Raw genomic sequence first — 24,793 nt, 5'->3', positions numbered from 1 at the left:
GCTCAAAAAATTAAATTCCCCAACAACAAATCCTCAAAAAAACAACTGCCCGATTAATAAGTGGGCTAAAGACTTAAAGAGAGACTTCTCTGAAGAGGAAATAAGAATGGCCAATACACACATAAAGAAATGCAACTTCTCTAGCCATAAAAGAAATGCAAATCGGGGCTGGGAAGGTGGCTCAGTGGTAGAGCACTTGCCTTGCATGAATGAGGCCCTGGGTTCGATTCCTCAGAACCACATAAGCAGAAAAAGAAAAAAGCCAGAAGTGGCACTGTGGCTCAAGTGGTAGAGTGCTATCCTTAAGCTGAAGAGCTGAGGGACAGTGCCCAGGCCCAGAGTTCAGGCCCCACGACTGGACTCTCTCCTTCCCCCCGCCAAAAAAAGAAAAAGAAATGCAAATCAACACAACATTGAGATTCCACCTCACCCCAGTTAGAATGGCTATAATCAAGAACTCTAATAACAAAAGATGCTAGAGAGGATGTGGCCAAAAGGGAACCCTCCTGTATTATTGGTGGGAATGTAAACTTGTTCAACCACTTTGGAGAACAGTATGGAGGTTCCTCAAAAGACTTCACATAGAGCTCCCCTATGACCCAGCAATTCCACTTTTGGTCATTTACCCAAATGATCACAAAGAAGGCCATACTAAAGCTACCAGCACAACCATGTCTATCGCAGCATTACTCACCATATGATATGGAACCAACCTAGATGCCCCTCAATAGATGAATAGATCAAGAAAATACGGTATACACACACACACACACACACACACACACACACACACACACACACACACAATGGAATTCTATACCTCCATCAGAAAGAATGACACTGCCCCATTTGTTAGGAAAGGGAAAGACTTGGAAAAAATTATGTTAAGTGAAGTAAGCCAGGCCCAAAGAAACATATGTCTCATGCTTTCCCTTATTTGCAATAACTAGTATATGTCTAGGACAGGCAGAAAAGGTCAACAGCTATGTACATATAACCATATAAGATGATGCTAAGTGAAATGAACCCCAAGATAGAGACACGAGGTTTTATCTTTGTTGCTGCTGTTTTTAATGTACTTATAATGCACTGTATGATTTTTTGTGTTTCTTTTGTATGCTTTTCCCCCCATGGTATAACCCGTTTTCACTGTATTTGATTCTGTTTCCCTGAATCTTGCATATACATTTTTCTAATTTGGGAAGGGGAAGGGAATTAACAAAACGTTGAAATAAGGATACAGGTTGATCTACTGTAACAATGAGATGTACAAGACACTATGTTAAAAATGAACTTTACAGCTTTGAGGGGTGGGGGGGATGGAGAAGTTGGGGAGGCTGGGAGGGAAGGGATAGTAGGGGAAAAACAAAGGAGGGCATAACTGCTCAATAGGAAGTGTACTTATTACTTTACTCATGTAACTGTAATGCTTTTGTACAGTACCTTTACAATAAAAAATATTAAAAAAAACAGCACCTAGGAAATGTAAATTGAGATTTTCATCTTGGAAAAAGCATAAATTCGGATAAAAATTGATTGCAAATAACAAAATAAAATAATTTATATGTATAAAATGCATATATTTCAAATGCACAGTATTATTAGATATGGTACTGAAATAACATTTACAACATTCAATCATAATTTTCTCATGCACTTAGAAACAGTTTACTAATTCAAAATACTAAATTAAATTATATGGAGACTTTTTTTCAACACAAAACTATTTTGGTTAATACTGATCTCTGCGATTTAAGTTCTAGCTCAGCCCAGAGCTATGAGAAGGTTTTGTGCTATTTATTTTAGGTGACTAGAGCACTGGCTTGACATATTTCTACCAGAAAAAGCTGCATATGATATTCAAAACAACTTCCAGGCATCCAGTGACCATCTCTGTGTTAAGATTCAAGGGCTATAGTCAAAGAACACTCAAATAACACTGGCTGAAAAGGTTTTGGGAAAGAGGAAAGTACAACTCTCACAACTTCAAAAACTATCAGCACTGACATATGTAGATTCTACTGACCTTGACTTCTTTTTTGGGGGGAGGGGAACAGACTGAACTCAAACTTATGATTTTCTGCTTCCATCTCCTGAGCACTAGAATTATAGATGCATGCCACATTGCCAGCTCTATTGATATTTTGATGTGAAGAGCTACCATGTGCATTGGAAAATATTTAGCAGTATCTCTGACAATGCTAGTAACTAAACTGTGAAGGCAAAAATGTCTCTAGACACTGTCAAACTCCTGTAGCAGAGTAAGTATTACCCCTAGTTGGATACCACTGTTGTAGACAATGATCCAAGGTAATTTCTGAAAAGATACACTATGGAATTATTTGTACCACATAAGTGATGCCGTGCATTACTTGATACTTGGTTATATAATGTCTTTCCATTTGTTAAGTTTCATCTGCATATGCCCTCTCTTTAAAAACTAGACCAAAAACAGCTTAAAGTCACCTTTTTTGTATTCTATAATATTTAGTATACTGCCAAACATACAGTAAATACTTAATAAACACTTAATTGCTCTGTCTTGAAGGAAAATTCCTATTTCAAGCCAAGCGTTTGATCTTTCATGTTTGGAATGTATTCTCTCCAACAGAAAATGAATCAAAACTTAAAAGTCTAAATAAATGGTCTTTATCCCTAAATAGTTTGTGTGGTTTTTTTTCTTTTTAAAGAAGACTTCTTGCTCTAGAGTAATTCAAGAAGTATTTATTCTTAGGAAAGAATATTTCCTGGAACTTAATTGGTTTATTATCAGAAAGAAATAGTAGCCTGAGTTAAATACAGCCTGTATTATTTTTTTGTCCTTTCTCTCACTTAAATGCACCAAAATAGAATGACAAACACATTGCAATGAATTAACACACCACTATGATAACCCAAAAATGCTTTGTTCTCATTGTCATCATGAGGTCATTTAATTCTTGCCACAGATCACAGTTGTTTATGTTCTAAGTTCTTAAAAGTATGCCCATCCCAGAAATCTGTTGGCAAATGCACAAGGACATTCTTTAGAGTCAGCCTTAGTGAGAAAAGCCACTATACAGCTGAAAAAGTCCTCCACCATTTATAACTGCTTTTAACTTTGCATAAATTCATTAAAAAATCTAAGCATATCCAAGGAATCCTGAATTAGGTAAAGATAGCAACAATTAGCCCAGAAAAAAGGAGCAAAAGCCCCTTTCAAAGCAAATGATGAATGCAGATGACTCAGTATGACAATAGTACTAATTTCAGTGCAATCCATTCAGAATTATTTTGGCAGTTTGCGTGCATATAAAAACACTCATAAATATCCATCCTTTCAAGATCTGCTAAAATAAAAGAGTAGGCATTCCATCTGACCTTGCTCATATGAAATACTGAAGTCTTCAAAGGACAGGACAAAAATAACTTAAAATAACTCAACTAGGTACTGTAACAGGCTTTGTTTATAAAGACAAAATGCATGCTGTAAGCTTTCTGATACAGATTGAAACTTTCTTCTAGCACATGAAAACAAGACAGGTAAAATGAGGACTATAAAGTTAAGAAGTTTTGATAATTCTTTGCAGGAACTGTTTATCATGTAGCTGTTAATTTTGTATCTCCCAAAATATTTAAAGTATCCACAAAAGATACCCTCAACCTATTTGCTGAATGAACAAATGTAAATACTTTCTGCTGTTGATTGCTTAAAAGCTTCTTCTCAGGGTAGATACTTCCTTATAACTGTCTGGAATTTAAGTTTATCTTGAATTCTACTTTTTTTTTCAAGTTTCCTTTTACCTTCTCTTAAAATGGTGACTTCCATTCACAAGTACATTCCATTTATTGCAAATCAAAATGTCCCTGCCGCTTAGAATCAAATGTTCTTAAAAAGCTGACTTCAAATACAAGACAACATTTGGGCCTCATTAAGGAGCTATTGTTTCCTGTATTTGCCTGCAATTTATTTGTATGTTTTCCTTGCTTTTCAAGCAGCTTGAGACAAAAACTGTCCTAGTACTGACAGACTAAAGTTTTGACCAAGGTGGTGAAGCCATTCTGCTAATGAATTTATGACAAAGAAGACTGAAGAACTATTTGTGCTACTTATTTTTACATATGCTTATAGACAAGTTAGAAAATTTATGAAAACTATTAGATAAATGACTAAGATATAAGAAAACAAAGGGAAATACAAAGTCCAGTTTTAACAAGAAAGCTCAAACAGAAATTCAGAAGCTTGGGTTTTCCTTGGGGATACAAACTAATCTAATATAGTCCACTATGGATCTTGGGATTGTTATGGGCTGCTAGCCAAGGGGTGGCAGACAAAGTTTGGCATCTGATCATGGTGGGAGGTCCCATCAGAGACCACTACATAAAGTCAGAACCCTTAAGTGTGCCCTCAGCACACATCCTTCCCCCTATCAGTCAGAGAAAATACATTCCCATTTAGGGTCTGGATATGGAATAAATAAAGTAAAAATACACTTTACCCCAGAGTATTTATAACCACAAGCCCATAAATCCATGGACTTGTGGCTGAATTCACACTACATGTGTGGTCCTAAATATTCCAATTCAAAAACTCAGTTTCAATAGATCTTGGATTAGAAATGTCCTTAAACACCTGGCAACTACTCTCTTAAAGAAACACTGTTAGCTGGGCACTGGCTCATGCCTGTAATTCTAGCTACTCAGGGGCTGAGATCCGAGGACTGCAGTTCAAAGCCAGCCTGGGCAGGCAAGTCTGTGAGACTCTTATCGCCGCTAAAATATCAAAAACCTGGAAGTGGAGCTGTGGCTAGAGTGCTGTAGAACACTAGCCTTGGGCAAAGAAAAGCTCAAGGACAGCACTCAAGCCCCAAGTTCAAGCTCCCAACTAACCAAAATTTAAAAAGAAAAGAGATCAGAGTAGGGCTGGGAAGGTGGCTCAGTGGTAGAGTGCTTGCCTTGCATGCCTGAGGCCCTTGGTTCGATTCCTCAGCACCACATAAGCAAAAAGAAAAAAGCCGGAAGTGGCGCTGTGGCTCAAGTGGTAGAGCGCTAGCCTTGAGCTGAAGAGCTGAGGGACAGCGCCCAGGCCCAGAGTTCAGGCCCCACGACCGGACCAAAAAAAAAAATTAAAAAAATTAAAAGATCAGAGTATTTAAAAATAATTGCAAAAAAAAAAAAGGCTCAAGGAAAAACCTCAGCAGTAAAGTGCATGCCTAGCAAGCATCAGGCTGAGTTCAAACCACACTACTACAACACAGACAAACAAAACAAAACATAATTGAAATTATTAAGTCAATGGCTAAGTTAAACAGCATAGTAAACATATGTAAAGAAAGAATAAAGAAGTACAGAAATTACTCAATAAACCATATAGACTCAAAAGTATGGAAAACATGAGTTGTCAAATACAGCGTGAGAGAGCAGCATACTTACACAGGGCTTCCTTAAAAAGAAAACAGAGAAGATGAAATAAAAAAACTTAAGTGAAAATGGGGTGGGTACTGGTGGTGCATGCCTATAATCCTAGCTACTCTGATGTGAAAATGAAGGTTTAAAGCCAGCCAGGGCAGTAAGAGCTATCTTATCTTCAGTAAAAAGCTGAAACTTGCTGGGCACTGGTGGCCTGTAATCCTAGCTACTTAGGAAACTAAGATATAAGGATCACGGTTCAAAGCCAGCTTGGGCAGGAAAGTCGGCAGGAAAGTCCGTGAGATTCTTTTTCTCCAGGAAACCACCAGAAAACTGGAAGTGGCACTGTCGCTCAAGTAGTAGAGTGCTAGCCTGGAGATGAAGAGCTGAATCAGGACATCACCCAAGCCCAGAGTTCAAGCCCCACGACCAACCAAAAACAAAACAAAACAAAAAAAACGCTGAAACTGGAGGTAGAAAACAAAGGGTAGAATGACAGCCATGAGTAGAAAAAGATGAACACACTAATAGCTTTTAGTATCTCCACAAATATGCACAACTTTCATCTCCTCAAAGAAATCCTGTAACTCTACTGCTTCTCTAGTAACCATACCCAACTTCCTGTCTCTACACATTTCTCTGTACTGGATATTTCATATAAAATGTCACCTTTTGATTTCTTTCATTTAGCAAAGTAGTTGCAAAGTGCATATATATTATAGCATCCATCAATACTTGATTCTTTACTTTGTATTCTTTATTTTTCAGAGATATTTTTCTATGATAAAACTTCATATAACATTACAAAAAGGATATACAAAAGTCATTCAACAACAATAATAACTATCAAGGAAATGCAAATAAAAATGACAATGAAGTATCACCCAGACTTGTTTGGACCACTATTATGAAAAAGGCAATGTAACAAGTATATGTGGGGGAGTAGAGAAAACACTTGGACACTGTTGGGAGTGGAGGACATAAATTTGTATAACCTTTGTTGAAAACACAGACAAAAGAAATTGCAGTACATACACACACTCACATAACATGAAATATTATTCTGCCAAAAAGAAGGAAATCTGCCATTTTTTTGACAATATAGATGACGTGGAGGATGTTATTCTTAATGAAATAAGCTATGGGAAGACAAATAGTGTAAATAGAATCCATAAAAAGAGAATAAAATGGTGGTTACCACAGACTGATGGGCAAGGTACAGGAAATGTTGATCAAAGAATAGAAACTTTTGGTTTGAGATGAATTCTAAGGATTTAATGGAAAACATGGATGATACTGGATGTGTGAACTAGTAATCATTACATAATATGTATGTTTTTCAGGTCCTCATACTGTATGTCTTAAACATATTCAATCTTTGGTTTTCGATTATTTTTTAAACTACACATAATGGAAAACAAAATAATAAATACTTGTCTAGATGATGAAATGTGATACCCCAGGTATGGAAAAATGAGCAGGACAAATAGGTACATGTTAGCAGGTTCAAGCTTTTTTGGTGGGAAAAATACTCATTAACTATTAGAAATGAATGAAGAGGCCATGCTGAACAAATGATGAGACTGTCTTAATCCAAGAACTATGATTAATTATATACATTGAAGATGTATACAATAAAGACATTAATAAACTTGACTATATTATTTTTGTTCTTTAAAAGACAATATAAAAAGGGTAAAAAGACAGGTCATAAATTAGGAAAGTTACTTGTAGAATACGTGGCTAACAAAAGACCAGCTTGAAATATATGAAGACCTCTTTTGAGTCAATAAAACAGAAGACCACCACATGGATGAGAAAACATGAAGTAATATTCTTCCTCATTAACAGTAAAATAAATGACCAAATAATCCTTTAAACACTTCCATTTCCTACCTCATTTAGAGTGAAAGCTAAAGTTCATTTAGCGATCTACAAATACTCATGATTTGGCCATCTCTCTGAGTTTATTATACTCTACTCTCCAAAAACCTGGCATATCTTCTAGAGATGTCTGTCACATCATTATCACTGGACACACAAATTAAAAAATGGTTCAACCTTGAGGCCTTTGAACTTGTTATTTCCTCTGCCTGAAATGTTCTTGCCTAAGATAATACATGGTGTTGCAACCTTATTTCCCTTCGTTCTCTGTTCAAGTGTCACTTTCTCAATGAAGTATCTCCTGACTACCCTATTTAAATTGCTACACAGTCCCACTCTTCACAAATTTCCTATTCTCCATCTGGGTTTAGGCTTTATTTCCATAGTCCTTGTGCACCTGAAATAGATATATTTATTGTTTACTTGTTTATAAATCCCTTTCTTTCCTCCCACAATTCCCACACACTAGAACATATGGCCCTATGAAAGCTTGGACATGCGTTTATTCTGTTCAGTGCTATTATTTCTAGTAACAAGAACAGTCTGGTATACAGTAGGAACTCAAATATTTGTGTGCCTACAAACTAAAAAAGTATAAAATATTATTACACACATACTCAACTGGTAAAATTTTAAAAGCCCAGTGATATTAAGGGTGAAGATGAACAGTTATTAGAGTTCCCCCTACTAGGGAGAATGCAAGATATTACAAGCTTTTGGAAAAGAAAAATGGTTATAACCTTTTACAGGTAATTATGAGCATACTATCAAGTAACTCTCTCTCCCTCCCTCTTTCTCTCTCTCTCTCTCTCTCTCTATACACACACACACACACACACACACACAAAGAAATTTTACATATATACATATGACAAGGCTAAGAATACTCACAAAAATGGTCTGAAGTACTGTTTATTATAATAGTAATATGCTACAAAAATTGATAATAGACTTTGGCATAGATATTGTGACAATGATAAAATAAAATCCTATGTATAAGTGAAATAAACTATATTTGAAGGTATGTATACAGCTTATTCTCAAAAACAGAACATTTAAATAGCAAAAGCGAATGTCAGAAGAATATACAGATAGGCTTTTGTAAGGCTCAGGACTAACAAAAAACAAATACTGACTATTTAGGGAGACATGTGTTTGTGATAAAACTTTAGAGAAGAAATGGAATGATGAACACAAAGGGTAGGGAAGTATTATTGGGAGTTAATAAGGAACTATAAACACTGATGAAATCTGAATACACAGATGACTGCTTCAGTATTTTTTTCAATTGAGAAATCTATGATTCTTGCACAATAAATTATAAAATTTAAAGATAAGTCAGTGAATGTTTACTTTTTGTGTTAAGCTGGCTTTAGTCATTTCCTTCTCACCAAAAATGATAAGGAAAATCCAGGTTATTTGATTGTAAGCCCTCAAGGCCCTTTTTATTATCACATTAAACTTTTATTGCTATCCCAATTTTGCGCTGAATAGGTCCCAAGCTGTACAATGTATTTGTGAAGGTCACTAGTAAGTTGCTGGTTTGAAACTCAGGGATGTCTAAATGATTTCCTACTGGGAAAGCTTCTGATCACAGAAACTATGAATATGTAAGAATATGATGAAGCTGGTATAATCAAAATGACATCTCTAAGTTGATTTAAAAATTTCCTTGTCATAAAAGTAAAAGGAAATGAAACACACTTCAACTTCCCTACCAGTCTAACATTTTACAACCTTCATAATAGTTGTATCTAAATTCAAACAATATTTCTCTGGCTACAATTGACACATTTTCTTCATCAAGAGTTTATAAGTAATTTTTTCCAAGTCTTTCCATTTCCTTATGAATGGGGCAATGTCATTCTTTTTGATGGAAGCATAGAATTCCATTGTGTATATATACCACATTTTCTTTTACTTTCTCTCTCTCTCTTTTTTTTTTTTTTTGCCAGTCCAGGGGCTTGAACTCAGCACTGAACTTGGCACTGTCCTTGAGTTTCTTTTGCTCAAGGCTAGCACTCTACCAGTTGAGCCACTTTTTCTGTTTAGTGGTACTGAGGAATTGAACCCAAGGCTTCATGAATATATACCATATTTTCTTGATCTATTCATCTACTGAGGGGCATCTGGGTTGGTTCTACACCTTAGCTATGGCCAACAATGCTGCAAAGAACATGGTAGCTTTAGTGTGGTTTTATCTATGGTCATTTGGGTAAATGCCCAGGAGTGGGATTGCTGGGTCATAGGGGAGGCTCTACATTTAGAAACTCCATACTGCCTTCCAAAGTGGTTGAACAAGTTTACACTCCCATTAACAGTGTAGTAGCATTGCCTTTTGGCCACATCCCCTCCAGCATCTGTTGTTATTAGTTTTCTTCATAATGGCCATTCCAACTGGGGTGAGGTGGAATCTCAATGTTGTCTTGATTTGTATTTCTTTTATGGCCAGAGATGCTGAACATTTCTTCATGTGTGTATTGGCCATTCTCTTTTCTTCTTCAGAGAAGTCTCTCTTTTAAGTCTTTAGCCCACTTATTAATGGGACAGTTGTTACTCTGAGGATTTGTTCTAGGGGGGTTTAATTTTTTGAGTTCTAGGTATATTTTAGATATGAGGCCCTTGTCTGTTGTATAGCTAGTAAAGATCTTCTCCCAATCTGTAGGCTTTCTTGCTAGCTATATCCTTTGCATTGCAGAGACACTGTAGCAAAGCAAGCCAGGCTTGCATGGTTTCCCTCATTTGTAATAACTAGAGTATGTCTATGATATTCTCAGTAGAGGATCACAACAGCTCAATAGCCAGATGCATATGACCACATAAAATGAACCTTAACAAAATGAACTCCAAGAAATGAAACAAGAGGTTTTTAAAATGTCCTATTCGCAGTTATTTCTTTTTTCTTTCTATTTTTTCCCCTTTGGTTTATGCCCTGTTGTCACTGCTTTTGATTTTTTTTTTTACCCTTTGTCTTGTATATAAGTTTATATGATTTGCAAAAGGGTAAGGGAATCATAGAAACAGGTGGGACAAAGAGTGAAACAATGCAACAGTGATATTCACTAGACACTATGTTGGAAATGTACAAATTAACCATATATTTTAATGACAGTGAACCTGTCTTATTCATGGAAGGTTCTCAGTGTGGATGCTGCAACCCATATGGTACCAAACCCTACTATTGCTATTGTTACTCCTATTGAGACATTTGATCTGATAACTGAGATGGATACTAAATGCTAGTGGGTCAGTAGCATATTAAGAATGTACATGGATGAGATTCCATGCTTATCATGATACTCAGAATGACGTGCAATTTAGACCTATAAGCTTTGACTTCTAGAATTTTCCACTTAATACTTTTGTTCTGCAGTTGATGGTAGGAAACTGAAACTGCAGAAAGTAAACCTACAATTGAGAAGATGTCATACTTCTAAAATGGTTTTCCAAATAAAGTAATTACAAGAAAAGCAGTGCCTTCCCAATTACTTTCTTATTATAATCTACACAGAAAATAGTATTTGGGTAGCATACAGGAACAAATGAGGCGACAAAGGAAGGAAATAACTGAGGGCTCTGGCTGGTGTAAAGGAAAAGAGCGAATATTTTGGCAAATTTGTCATCCATTGGTGGAATGTTGGCTGGCAATCTTTGAAATAGCATAATGAATTAAGATTAACTCATTTCCACTTTTCCTTTTTAAAATTTTTTATATTATAAAGGTGATATACAGAAGAGTTACATTTATATAACTTAGATAAAGAGTCATTTCCACTTTTCTATGTATTTAATTCTGTTTATTTCTTTGGCAATGTCTTCTATAAACATTGTACAATATAAAAATGAGAATAATTTAAAAATAAATTATTATCATAATAAATTTAACATTTAGGACTTCAGGGTTAGGGGCATGTTTTAAGTAGTAGTGTTCTTGCTTAGCAAGCACAATGTCCTAAATCCAAAGAACTCTTGTAGTGGCAAAAAGACAAAAAGAAAAAAAAAATAAGATTTCAGTATTTCCATGTTTTTTTACAAGTAAGCACGGTTTCTATTTTGATAAATTGTCTAGTAATATTTATTATCTACTAGGGATAACTATGATAGGTTAAGCATTCTTGGATCCAAAAAGCTATTATACTCTTACAATAAAAACTATTAACACATGCCTAGATGCCTGACAGCAAAGATGTAAAATCTTCCTTTGGCCTTTTATTAAAACTTCAAAACAGCTAATTAATTAGAAACTAAGTTTCTCACACATTACCAAACACATGATCTCTGTAGCAGATCAAAATTTCTTTTCAACCTTAAGAAGCTTGTAATAGCACAAGGTTTTATCTCAGATAAGCACTTATTAGTTGGAAAAAAATGCCCTAAATTCCCAAGTCAAATTTCCTGAGGGTCTTAAATCTGTGTACACAAAAGTAAATACATGTAGATTGAGATGAACACTAAACTAAAAGGTCATGGCCCAGATTTAATTATGAGCATGGAGAAATATTCTTTAAAACATTTTAGTGTTTTCAGATAGATTGAGGTTTGAATTATTCTCTCTCCTAGCTTTTTGATCCTGAGCAAATATGTGCCTCAGTTTTCTCCTCTGCAAAACAAGGACTAACCACTTGGAAGAATTTAATGTAATATTGCTTATCGGGAATCTAACACAGTTCCTGACACATCATTAGCATAAAAGTACATTAATTCTCCCTTCTCAATAGGGTATCTTAAAATGTTAATTCTTCTGAATTGAAATTATATATCTAAATAAATTACTTAACAAGCATTTTAATCGCCTAATAGGAGTTTCAACTGAAAATATGTTTAAAACAAATCTAAAGTGACAATGCTTAGGAAAATTTGATTAAGGCACAGAAAGGCTTTCCTTATTATGTAAGCCCATTCCTAAAGAAACTTATACTTTCCAACTACATGCTTCAATTCACTACCAAGGCACATCATCCCAAATCAAAGGGAACTCATCCAAGTCAAATTAGTGATACTTATCTTTAGGCACACATACGATTAGATTTTCATGTTCTTGCCAAATAATTTTACAGATAAGTTTTCCATGCTGATGGAACTAAGGCTATATCAAATGAGGACATGTCTTTTAATGTTCATTTGGTAAGAGTTATTCTATTCACTCTTGACAAAGATTAAATTGAGAAAGGAAAGTACTCTTACACTCCCTTCCCCCAGTAGATTACATCTGGCAAATGTCAATGTATAAAGAGTAAGACAGGGTCTCTCCCATAAGAAATCAGCAAATTAAACTGGCCTAGCCACCAGTTCAAGCCACATAACTTTTACCAGCTTCACTTTGGACCTCAAAATTGAAAATCATCACTGCACTATAGCCAGTGAGTAATTGTCTACAATGGTCTACCCATAAAAACACTGAGAAAGGCCAGCATTTTTCCAGTGCACAAGAATGTAGCATATAGTCCTATAGTAAAATTACGTTTTGTATCAAATCAAAGCTCTATAAAAAATGTATTTATGCCCTAGCCTTTCTGTCAGTTCAAAACCTAAACCTACTGTTGAAATTAGATTGGTTTTATGTTTAATTTTTAATCAATATTTCTGAGTTTTGAAAAAAAATTTTTTTAAAAGCTGCCCAGTTAGTATCACAAACTAATAGAATCCTTTCAAAAGTCACTACTTAAAAAAAAAAAATCATAAGATATTCTACTCTTAGGAATTTATCTCAAAGAAAATTCAGTGAAAGTTTATAATGTTATTCTTAACAGTAAAACACTGTAAAGTATCTAAAGTATAACAGGAATTATTTCTAATTTAGCAAACAAAAACACAATAAATGTGAGAAAGATCTTATGATTATAGTTTACTTAGAAACATTAAAAAATAAGTGAAATAAGAAAGCAAAATAAGATATAATCAACCATGTATATTTGTGTAAGATACTATAAAAATGGATGCATTAAATTAGTAAAATTTATAGGTTATATGACTCTTCAATTTTAGAGGAAAAAAAAGGACAGCAATAACAAACCTATTAAAAGCAAGTAGTCTGAGTGAATTCTGTCAAAAAAAACATATGGAACATGTGTGAAGAAAAATGATAGTCTGCTATCCAGGCAGTCAGTATATATAGACAGAATGATGATGTGGTACAACCACAAATAAAATAGGCAAAAATTCTGCTATAAAGACCAAAGAATTCACAACTTCAAACAAATCAACAGAGCTGTGGGTTGTGGGAAAACAACCTATGTAGCAAGCTCCCTCTTTGAGCTGACTTTGAGCAGAATGCAACTCTAAGGCAAAATCAAAGAAAAGTCCTATACTTGGAAGTGATGGCTACAGATAAATCTGGTGCTATGATACATGCCATGTGCAGAGGACTGCATTGGAAGACTCACTCTAGATCCTTGAAACTAAAGGACTTTACTAACTTAGTTGGGATCAAATAGAAGGGAGGGAGAAACAGAGAGAGAGAGAAAAAAAAAGAGAGAGGTACACAAATTAACTTGAAACTCCTTAAAATATTTTAGTACCTTCTAAAGCAACTAGTGTAAAATTATCTCTAGCTCTTTTCAAGAGCTTTTTGGGAAATGTTTTATTTTTAAAAATCTTAAAATCATCAAGAAAGAAAAAAAACTTTCAATAATCCAGAAAGAGACATTTTCTACCAACTCTAAAGAGAAAATGTGCTAGCAATACTTCCAGATAGCCCTAGCAGCTCCTCATTTTTATGACACATTCTACACATCATTCAAAATTTTTTTTTTATAGTATGAAGTTGCAGCTTATTACCTTATAAAGCCTTCACAGCCAACCTGTTGATGATTCAAGGAAGCAACACACTTAAGTTTTAAACTTCTAGACACTTAAGAAGTGTCTAGTGTGGCTTTGTACAAATTGTGACTTGATATCCTCCTCAGCTCCAAACTAGGAAGCAAGCTCAAAATTCTTTTAGCGTATTTTTAAGTTTACGTTGTTCCATTTAATCCTCTCAAGTCAAGTCAAGATTTCAAACATCTGGTTATTTTAAAAGTTCCGACCAAAAAAGCATTTTTGTGAATAAATTTAAAATAGTGAGCACATTGGCAATAAATGGAAATAGAGATATAGCCAAAAGTAAATAGTGAACAGGTTTGAGATGTCTGAAAATTAAATGTCTGGAATGGGACTGTCTAACAAAATGAATGCACAAGTGATTTAAAACAGTGTTTCTGAATAAAAAATAAAAATAACAGATAAACCAATTGCTATATTTATTTGTCAACTGATGTCTGTGCATGTAAACTTCCTAAATGAAGACTGAAGAGTCAAGATGAAAAGAAGAGAAGGAAAAAAACAGCTTTATAAAGAGCAGTTACCAAAATAAAAACAGGATTACAAATGTGAAGAGTGGAGGAAAGAAAAAAAACAACAAAGGTGGAGTTTGCATCCTTGCTCCATGGTCTTGTTGGATGAAAGAGAAGACTATGCTTCTGGATTCCATACCTCCATCCCATGAATAAGGTATTTAAGATCACTGTTTCTGACAAAAATCTCTCATACATTCTTGGCCTTACCACTATTATAGCTTTAAGATCACCAGAACCAAAATCATATGACCTTTATTCATATTTAAATTGGTTACTAAAAGAAAATTCTAGATCCCAAATCATTTCCAATTCCCATTCTTCCCCAACAAATGAATCCTTTCTTTCTTTTTTCTTGGTCGGTCGTGGGGCTTGAACTCTGGGCCTGGGCGCTGTCCCTCAGCTCTTCAGCTCAAGGTGAGTGCTCTACCACTTGAGCTACAGCGTCACGTCTGGTTTTCTGGTGGTTTATTGGAGATAGGAGTCTCATGGTCTCTCCTGCCCGGGCTGGCTTTGAACTGCGATCCTCAGATCTCAGCCTCCTGAGTGGCTAGGGTTACAGGCATAAGCCACCAGCGCCCCGCCCAAATGAATCCTTTCTTTCTACTCATTAGGAGTCACAATCAGCCATAAATAGGTCATTAACAAAAGTCATTTATCTTCGCGCCTATTAATTTGACTCTCACAAAACCTGGTCTTCCTTTGGGACACTACCTTCCTTGTATCCTTGGTAGGAGATGACTGATGTATTGTACATATTCGTTGTATTATAATATAAGGAACTGTTAATTCCTCACCTCCGTGTATATTGCAAATACCCTCAAGACACATTTTATTCACAAAAACCTAATATACTAATTATATGCTGTTTACTAATCAGAATGAGTCAGGAAGAATAACTAGCAACGTACCTATAATATCGAACTTATATATGAAGCTGAGCCCAGGTGGCTCAAACCTGTAATTCTAGCTACTCAGGAGGAAGAGATCTGAGGATTGTGACTTGAAGCTAGCCTAGGCAGGAAAACCCATGAAACTCTGATCTCCAATTAGCCACCAAAAAGCTGGAGCTGGAGCTGTGACTGAACTGGTAGAGTACTATCTAGCCTTAAACAAACCAGTGCCCAGGCCCTGAGTTCAAACCTCTGTACCAGCATTAGAAAAAACAAAAACCAAAACCAAAACCAGCATTATATTTTAAGATCTTATAATTAATATAGTTATTTATTATCCTACTTAACAATTTCGTGGGAAATAAACATCCATAGAAGGCATATTATTTCAGTTATTACATGTGTAAACCATTGTTTATTTGTTATCTACCTCCCTTAGTACTTTACACTTAAAGGATTTAACTCCAATGCTATTATAGTATAAAATCTAATGAAAAAGAGAAGCTTAAATAGTACAAATTAAAAGTCCTTCTAAAAAAAATCAAACCAAACCATATTCAAGAAATTATGATTGGAAGTTGTGCTGTGGCTCAAGCGGCAGAGCGCTCTCCTTGAGCTGAAGAGCACAAGGACAGCGCTCAAGCCCAGGGTTCAAGCCCCAAGACCGAAAAACAACAACAACAAAAAAAAAAACAAAGAAAGTATGAGTGATTTAATGGCCTTGCTTTTCTGAAAAGTTTTGGAGATTCAAGTAATAGAAGAACCAATGACTGATATATAATATGAACCCATACTGACCCTCTGTGGTTTATTGAAGTATAACATCAGAAAAGTTCAGTGGTTCAGGGTAATTGCTACTGAAAACATATTTCTTAAGATATAAATCTACTACAACATACACATGACATGAATAATATTGCAATTTATAAGACATCTTTATATATATCTCAAACTAACTGAAGAAAGGTATTATTACTCTCACTTTTGAAATGAGTAAGCTGATATTCAGAAAAATTATCTTAGTCATCTAACATATAGAATATCATTCACATGGAGATATGTGCACATACATAACGAGTTCACAGGCTCCATTAGAGGTCTTCAAAAACAGGACAGTTTAGGATGTTCAAAATGTAATTTTAAATTGAGGTGTTCACCTCTCTATTGAGAAAGCAAATTTTTCTCCACTCAATAAAAAGTAAAAAATAGTGGGAGGGAAGGGATGGTAGGGGAAAAACAAAGGAGGAGGCAGCAAAGCTGGATAAGAAATATACTCATTACCTTGCTCTTATAACTGTAATTCCTTTGTACAGTATTTTCACAATAAAAACATAATTAAAAAAGTAAAAAATATATACCAATAGTGATGATAATTTTGCAAAGTGGTAACTACTAAAGACATCATTAAGTTGGTATCACATTTTTGGAAAAGAAATTTGACAAAAACTTCAAGATACAAAAAAGTATTCATGCCTTTTCTTAGTATTTCTATTTCTGGGAAGGTATCCTCTAAAAATAACTCAAGACATAGAAAATGCATCCTAGGCACTTATTTATAGTATCTGAGACACTTGTCATGTGAGATTTAACAACTGAGTTGTTGACACTGGTTTTTTTTTTTTTTGGTCCTGGGGCTTGAACTCATAGCCTGGGTTATGAGTTCAATAGCCTGGGCACTATTGCTGAAGTCTTTTTGCTCCAGGCTAGTGCTCCACAGTTTCACTTTCGGTTTTCTGGTTGGTAACTGGAGATAAGAGTCTCATGGACTTTCATGTCTAGCTTTGAACTGCCATCTACACATCTCAGCCTCCTGAGTAGCTAGGATTATAAGTGTGAGCCACTAGTACCCAGGGACACTGGTGGTTTTTAACTGATGTACAAATCACAGGTTGAACCACTGCATATGTGAGGTTACTTTGTGAGAAAGTTACATAATAGTAGTAGTCTTGACTGCCATGTATCTTTCTGCTGCTCCCTGTGGCGTGGTTGCGCTCTACTAGTTCTCAAGTACATAAAAGTACTTTTAAAATGGGAGGACATTTTTGTTCAAAAATAGTTTAAGTTAAAAGGCCCCCCAAAAGCCAGCCAATTACTTGGCTAAGGATAAAAGTGAACAGATCTAAGAAAGGACTGATATTTGTGGGTTTGGAAACTATTTGTTTTTAATGCCATGAATCTACTGTAGTAAAGACTAAAATATGGTTAAATATTCAACAATAGAGAAATGGCAAATAAAACCACAATCTACCAAACCAGTGGTAGAACATAAACAGTGAAATTACAAGTGATAATTTTTCATTTCAAAATATTATATGTAATAGTAACATTACAACCACAAGTTAAAAAGTCAAAATAAGATGCTGAGCATGATGGATTACCCTATAATCCTAGCTACTTAGGAAATGGGAGATTGGAAGGATTAGAATTTAAGGTCAGCCTGGGCCAAAAGTGAGTAGGATCCCTATCTTGGCATACACCTGTCATCCCAGCTACAAGGGAAGTAATAGGTAAGAGGACTGCAACCTGAGGCCAACCCTGGGCTAAAACTCAGGACTTTTTTTTTTCTTGTGTGGGTCCTGGTGTTTGAACTTAAGAGCTTGGGTACTCAATGCCAGTGCTCTATGACATAAGTGACAGCTCTACTTCTGGCTTTTGTGGTGGTAATTAAATATAATTGGACTTTCTAGCCCAGGCTGGCTTTGAACCATGATCTTCAGATTTCAGCCTCTTGAATAACTAGGATTAACAGTTGTGAATTATCAGCACCTGGTTGAGTCTATTTTCAAAATAGTTAGAGCAAAAAAGGGCTGGAGGCAAGGCTCAAGCATAAGGCTGTGTTCAAACCTCATATTAACAACTAACAAGAAACCCTAAACAAAGAACAAAAAAAAGTTAAGACAAAATGTCCTGTTAAATAGAAAGAACAATTTCCAATTCACTCCATGTCATAATAGTTAGAACATTACAATAAAACTACAGATCAAAACTCCTCACTAACACAGGAACAAAAATTTGTATCCAAGGATTCAATATCCACAGATGCTACAAACTGTGGATTAACACACAGAATGAAAAAGCACCCTGGGGTGACAATGTCCAAAAAGAAATGTACCTTTCATCTGACTTATGTAACTGTAACCTCTCTGTGAATCACCGTTATAATAATAAATTTTTTTTAAAAAAGAAGTAAACAAAATACCACCTTACACCTGTACTCAATATGCAGACTTTGCTCTTTATCCTTAGACTTTAAACAATACAGTATGACCACTATGTGCACAGCCTTTACATTGTAGAAGATATTGCAAGTAATCTACAGATGATTCCAATTATATAAGAGGAGGCATATAAGTTATATGCAAAAAGAAAGCCACTTTGTTTAAAGCATTCAAGTGTCTGTTTTGGTATACAAAGGAAGTAGGAGGGTTCCCAGAACCAATTCCCCAAGGATAGAAAGGGACAACTGGATGTAAAGAGCAATAATCTTCAGAAACAGTACTGTTTATTAAAGGATATGCTGATTTGCCAAGGACTGTTGGAAAAATTATTGTGTATGCCTTAAAACAATTCCTATATCTTTACTCTCTGTTAATCTTTGACACTTTTTAAATTAACCTTTTTCTTAGTACTATACCACATTTCTTTGACTACAGCAAAACTGAGATGGAAGACCATATAATTCATATTTTGTTTGTGCTAATGAAATCTTATGAATTAAAAACAAGAAAAAACTATGGGAGTAAAGAAACACACTGTGCCTGGATTCAACTCTCTCTGTTCTAAGAATTCAGGAATTAAATCCAGGAAAGATCTACTTTCATAAGTAGATAGAATATTTGTAGTTGCTAGCTAATCAATAGTAAGCTGGATTAAGTGAAACAAGCACTGCAAAGAAAGAAAATATTGGGAAAAGAGTAATACAGTGATTATGGGACCAGATGGGTGAAAAGTATTCTTAGAGTCCTTCCGTTGTTTCACACATTTTGAGAAATCTTTTTCTCTCTTTATATGGCACAGTATTACTGTAATTAAGGCAAACAAATTCTATTTATTATTGGATCGTTTAATTAAAAATTTGAATTAAAAAATAGTAAATTGCCAAGAGTCTAACACACTACCTGTGAAGTACTATGTTAATTTAACCAAAACATTTCTGAAAAAGAAAAATAAATTTGTATTTCCAAAGCAGCCTTAATTTTTTACCTTTATATAAAAAATATCTTCAACATCACCAAGAAAACATTTCTTTAAATATTTCTTACCTGGAACCCACTTAATTTCCATTTCCATATCATTTTCTTTGCCTTTCTTTTCTTTGTCTTGAATAACCTGCAAGAGCTGCCTGTATTTAGCAATTTGTTCTTCATCATCCTTCTGAGTTTTCTTTGTTTTCCCATCTTCTACAATGACTCCATCATCTAAATTTTATTAAAAAAGTGTAATTTAATACACAGAAACAATCCATTTCTAACTTGTGCTTAGATTTCAGTCATTTCAGCAGCTTACTAAAAAACATTATCATAGTGGCTCATGCCTATAATTCTAGCTATTCAGAAGGGTGAGATCTAAGAATCGTGGTTCAGAGCCAGCCTGGGCAGGAAAGGCCGTGAAACGCTGATCTCCAATAAACCACCAGAAAACCAGAAGTGGTGCCATGGCTCAAGTGGTAGGGCGCTAGCCTTGAGCTGAAAAGCTGAGGGACAGTGCTCAGGCCCAGAGTTAAAGTCCCATGACTGACAAAACAAAACAAGTTGTCAGAGACATACTACCAATACAGAATACCATAATTAAATAAAATAATCTAAGTCTTGTATATAATAAAAATCAGTTGTAGTAAGTTAGTACTGTCAAGGTACTATATTTTAGAATTAGTGTTTTTATTAAGTCATTATTTCAAAATAATTTGCTGAGCTGGAAGTGTGTCTTGATGGTAGAACACTTGCTTAGCAAGCACAAAGCTAAGACTGAAATCTCTAGTACTTGGGGAAAAAAATGTGCAGCAAAGTAATTTGCCAATTACGTAATACCCTTGTGATTCTCTATCCTACCAGCTACAGGATATTAAGGATGGTATTAGCACCTTTTTGCCCTTTGCTATCTAGAACAGGGGCTTTAATAATGTTCTATTCAATAATAGGAGACAGAATGTTGTTGACGTGAATTTAGAACAAGACTTAAAGAAGAGATAAAAGAAGCTGCTTAAATGCAATACCAAATCTTTTCCATTTGACTGTGAACATATTTCAAAGATCTATCAATGATCAAAATAATTAATTTCAGTGTGAAAAAATGTTCACATTTCTATTTTCTAGTTATACAAAAAGTAACTAGAATACAAAGAAACAGTATAAAATTCATGAGTATCAAATGCCAGAGAAAATTAATATACAAAGCTTCTTTGCTGTACATTTTTATTCTAACTCACCAAGTCCAAAACACAAATTAGGGAATGGCTCAGTGTGTGAGGCCCTGAGTTCAAACTCCAATATTGAAAACAGTATACATATATATACATATATATTCCACAAAATTATGTGTGTATGTATAGTAACCTATATTTTGATGTAAAACACAGACTTACTGACTAAATGATCTCAATATAGAAAAATTTAGAGACAACATAATGAAGTCCTTCCCCTTTATAACATACAATTAAGTAGTCACCAAAAATGTCATTATTAAACATGAAACGATGAGATATAAGTGTTCATGTACTGTCTTTACTTAAAAAGAAAATTGTCAGGTGCCAGTGGCTCATACCTATAACCACTTAGGAGGCTGAGATCTGAGGACTGCAGTTCAAAGCCAGCCTAGGCAGGAAAATCCATGAAATTCTTTTCTCCAACTAACTATGAAAAACTTGGAAGTAGGGCTGTTGCTGAAGTAATAGAGTGCTAGCCCTGAGAACAAAAGTTCAGCGACAGCACCAAGCCCTGAGTTCAAATCCCAGGACCAGCATACGTACAAATACAAAAGTGACATGGAAAAAAAGTTAGTATTTTTACTTATTTTTGTCTAAATTAACAAAAAATGGTTGAGGGCATTCTTTCCATCCTATCACACTTTTACATTTTTCACTGAAACAGCTGAAGTTGATTTTTTCCTTGTTTGTGCTTTGTGCCACAATAATAATGTTGGATGGAATTTTGTCATGGATCCTGTAATTCAATGGATAAAACATCAGGAACACATTAAGAAAATGGCAATGTATTTCTTTCTATTAAAAGCTTACTTCTCAAAACATAATTAGAAGCAAGCTCCTTCCAGGTTGAAATTTTAGTGGTAAGTCTCTGATGGCTTACTTTAAATTGATTTTTTCCAGTACTAACATTTTACTTTCTGAAGCTCTAAAATGTGGGATAACTCATGTAGGTCTGTTCTCCTCTCAATTCAAGGACAATACTTTGTAAACGTTTTAATGTGAATAAGAATTAAATCTTTTTTTTTCAAACAGTAAGCTCCCCTTATAAACAATAATCAAGGAATATCCAGTAAATCCAAAGCCTTCAAATATACTAATTATCAAAGGTACTAAATTACAGATTAAAGTAAGCTTGTAATCAGTTAAAATACTAAAGAAAAAGGCCTGTTTAAAAAAAAAAGTGATTAGTACAGTTCAACAAAAAGGCATTAATCTTTAGAGTCTTAAGAAATAAAAAGACACAAAATATAACCTAAATACTTTATGAACATCATTTCAATCTTTCCAGCCATGAGCCAGGGACTATCATGATCCTCATTTACTAGCTACAGCAGAAAGGAACAGAATGCCTAGAAAACTTGATGCACATTATTTTTCTTATGTAGTTGAGTCAGAATTTCAAATAGAGTCCAAAATCTTAACAAGAATATATTGACAAACTAGTGCTAACTTATTCATAATGCCAAAAATTTATTTCAGTTTCTTCAAATCAAAATTGTTTTTGCAGCCTATTTGAAAAACTTGGAACCAATATTCATAAGTGTTCATGAATTAACTTTTGTTCTTTTATTTCAGAGCTGATAGTAAAAATGGTATATAATTTTCAGCAAAGTGCTAAATAGCTATAGTATATGGTATATTTTTTTTCTCACTTTATTTCAGGGCTAGTATTAAAGGAAAATGATTTATAATTTTCAGGAAAGTGCTAACTATCTATCCAGACATATAAATTTATCTATTTATGGGGGAAAGAACATAAAAGCTATATGAGAAAGACTCAATGTTCAAATAAAATGTTCACTCAAATGACAAAAAAAACAATCCAACCATCTAGTTAGCCCTTGAAAATGTGAAGTCTTTTGTATCCAACATAACTATCATTACAAATTATACATTTTCAGTCTATTAAGTCCTTAAGCAATTATGTGGTTTTATTAAATGCGACATCTAAACAAATAAACTAGAATCATTAACCATGATTTTCCAGTGCATGTATGGAACACTGTTCCCTGTGGCATTTTACAAAAACAACCAAAAAAACAAACCCTGGGGAAAAAAAAAAAGCAGAACCTTTTGCAGCAGTCTAAAATAGTGACAGACCCATAGGAACTAACTAATGAAGTTAATACTAAAGAAGTAATTTGGATTTATTTAACTTTCCTGGAGGCCATAAAACAAAAGAATGTGCATCTTTTAATTTTTTTCTTTAAGTAGTTGTACAAATGGGTTTCCATTCAGGAAATCAGTATATAAGTATAGAGCATCTTGATGAGTCATCCCTTTTATCATACTCCCTACTCCCTCCCCACCTATCCCTTCTCCACTCATTTATTGTTCTTAGTTGTATTTTTACATCTGTATTATAAATGTATCCACCCATCATTGCTCTTTTTGTTTATTCGCCCCTATCACCTTAATACTCATCCCTATCAGACAAGACATGTTTCAGCTTCTTAATATTCATTCTGTCAAACTGTTAAATGTTCAAAGAGGTCTCATGAAAACACATCCCTGTGTATACATTAGTCAATTTCATTATGTATTGATGCATATGACTTTGTATTTTCACATTTGCTTGTTTTATTTCTAACTTGCATGACTTTGAAAAGGATCCAGATCAGTTTCAATGTGGATTCTTATTCTTAATAATCTAGTGTTTTTGAACAAGTTGGATCACTTTTCTTTATTTACCCTTGTAACTGGTAAGAATGTGTTTTATGACTCATGTCCTAAGCCAGTTCTCCCATTAATGAGAATCTTCTCCAAGTGATTTATTGAAGAATTGCTCCAGGGAAGTCTGAAGAAGCTGGTAGAAGGGGAAGCTGGTAGAAAAGAATGAGGCCAAGTGATGGAGGAAAGTGCTCAGGTAAATCCTATCATCATGGTCCTCAGAAAGCTTGGAGCATAAGAGTTGGGCCTATACCCAGGCAAACGAGTTGAACTTTTATATTCCAAGTGTTCCAAGTTCAGGTATATCTCAAGGCTCATTTTCTCTTTAAATAGAATAGTACGTGCATTAGTGGGCTATTTGAATTTGAAAGTCTTTGTTAATCACTTAACAAAGTGCCTAGTACAAAGTAGGAACATGGAAAAGTTGTATTTAATAAGAATTTTTCACTTTTCTTGAGGAAACTGAGCAAGTTCTGGAAGAATAACACATCCAGCTAGGGTATTCTTGGAGGAAGATACAGACTTGGACCTTTCCCTTCAGATTGCAGGAGTCACAGAATCTTTGAATAGCAGGTTTACATTCTGGATTGACTGTTACCTAGTACACTTTTGAGTGGTTCTGATCTTCAAGTAAGAGTTAAAATACACAGAAACAATTTCTTTTTCTGTGTGAGATCTTGAGAGTAGTTCTGAAATTTTGAGTACATATGATTAACAAGTCAAATGCATTGTTTTTTTGTGGGTGTTTTCATATGGAAGTAAAATTAATTCAAAAAAAGCATATAGCATATTAACTACCTTTCAATCCTTATCTTTCTTCCTACTTGTGTGTGTGTTCTGCTGAAGATTGAACTCAAGGTGTCCTACATGCTAGACAAGCACTCTCTCAGTAAGCTGCATCCAAACATTTTCTTCCTATTCTTACTTTCTTCTAAGCTTTTACATGTGCAAGATAGAAGGCTTGAACTCAGGGACTCATGTTTCTTATTTGACTTATTTTTTTTTGTCAGTCATGGGGCTTGAACTCAAGGCCTGGGAGCTGTCCATGAGCTCTTTTTAAGGCTGAGTACTTGAGCCACAGCTCCGCGTCGTTTTCTGGAGATAAGAGTCTCAAATATAGTGAAAGCAGGGGTTATACTGTGGGGGAGGGACATACAAAGCAACAAAGAGATAGTCTTATAAATGCGTTAGAAACACATGCATGA

At 34.7% G+C, this 24,793-nt stretch overlaps 1 protein-coding gene across 2 annotated transcripts in view; it reads right to left on the bottom strand.

Annotated features, from left to right (window-relative positions):
* Esf1 (ESF1, nucleolar pre-rRNA processing protein, homolog (S. cerevisiae)) overlaps window positions 1–24,793 on the bottom strand; it is a 57,481-nt gene that overhangs the window by 16,744 nt on the left and 15,944 nt on the right. For both annotated transcript variants that reach the window (XM_013010995.1, XM_013010994.1), the window contains exon 9: window positions 19,759–19,914. In XM_013010995.1, the coding sequence (XP_012866449.1) occupies window positions 19,759–19,914 (156 nt within the window). The remainder of the gene's footprint in view (window positions 1–19,758; window positions 19,915–24,793) is intronic.

Source organism: Dipodomys ordii, unplaced genomic scaffold (genome assembly GCF_000151885.1).
Source record: "Dipodomys ordii isolate 6190 unplaced genomic scaffold, Dord_2.0 Scaffold13, whole genome shotgun sequence".
Taxonomy (NCBI): Eukaryota; Metazoa; Chordata; class Mammalia; order Rodentia; family Heteromyidae; genus Dipodomys; species Dipodomys ordii.
The sequence above is the reverse complement of the archived record's forward strand: the minus strand, read 5'-3'. Positions and strand labels throughout refer to the sequence as shown.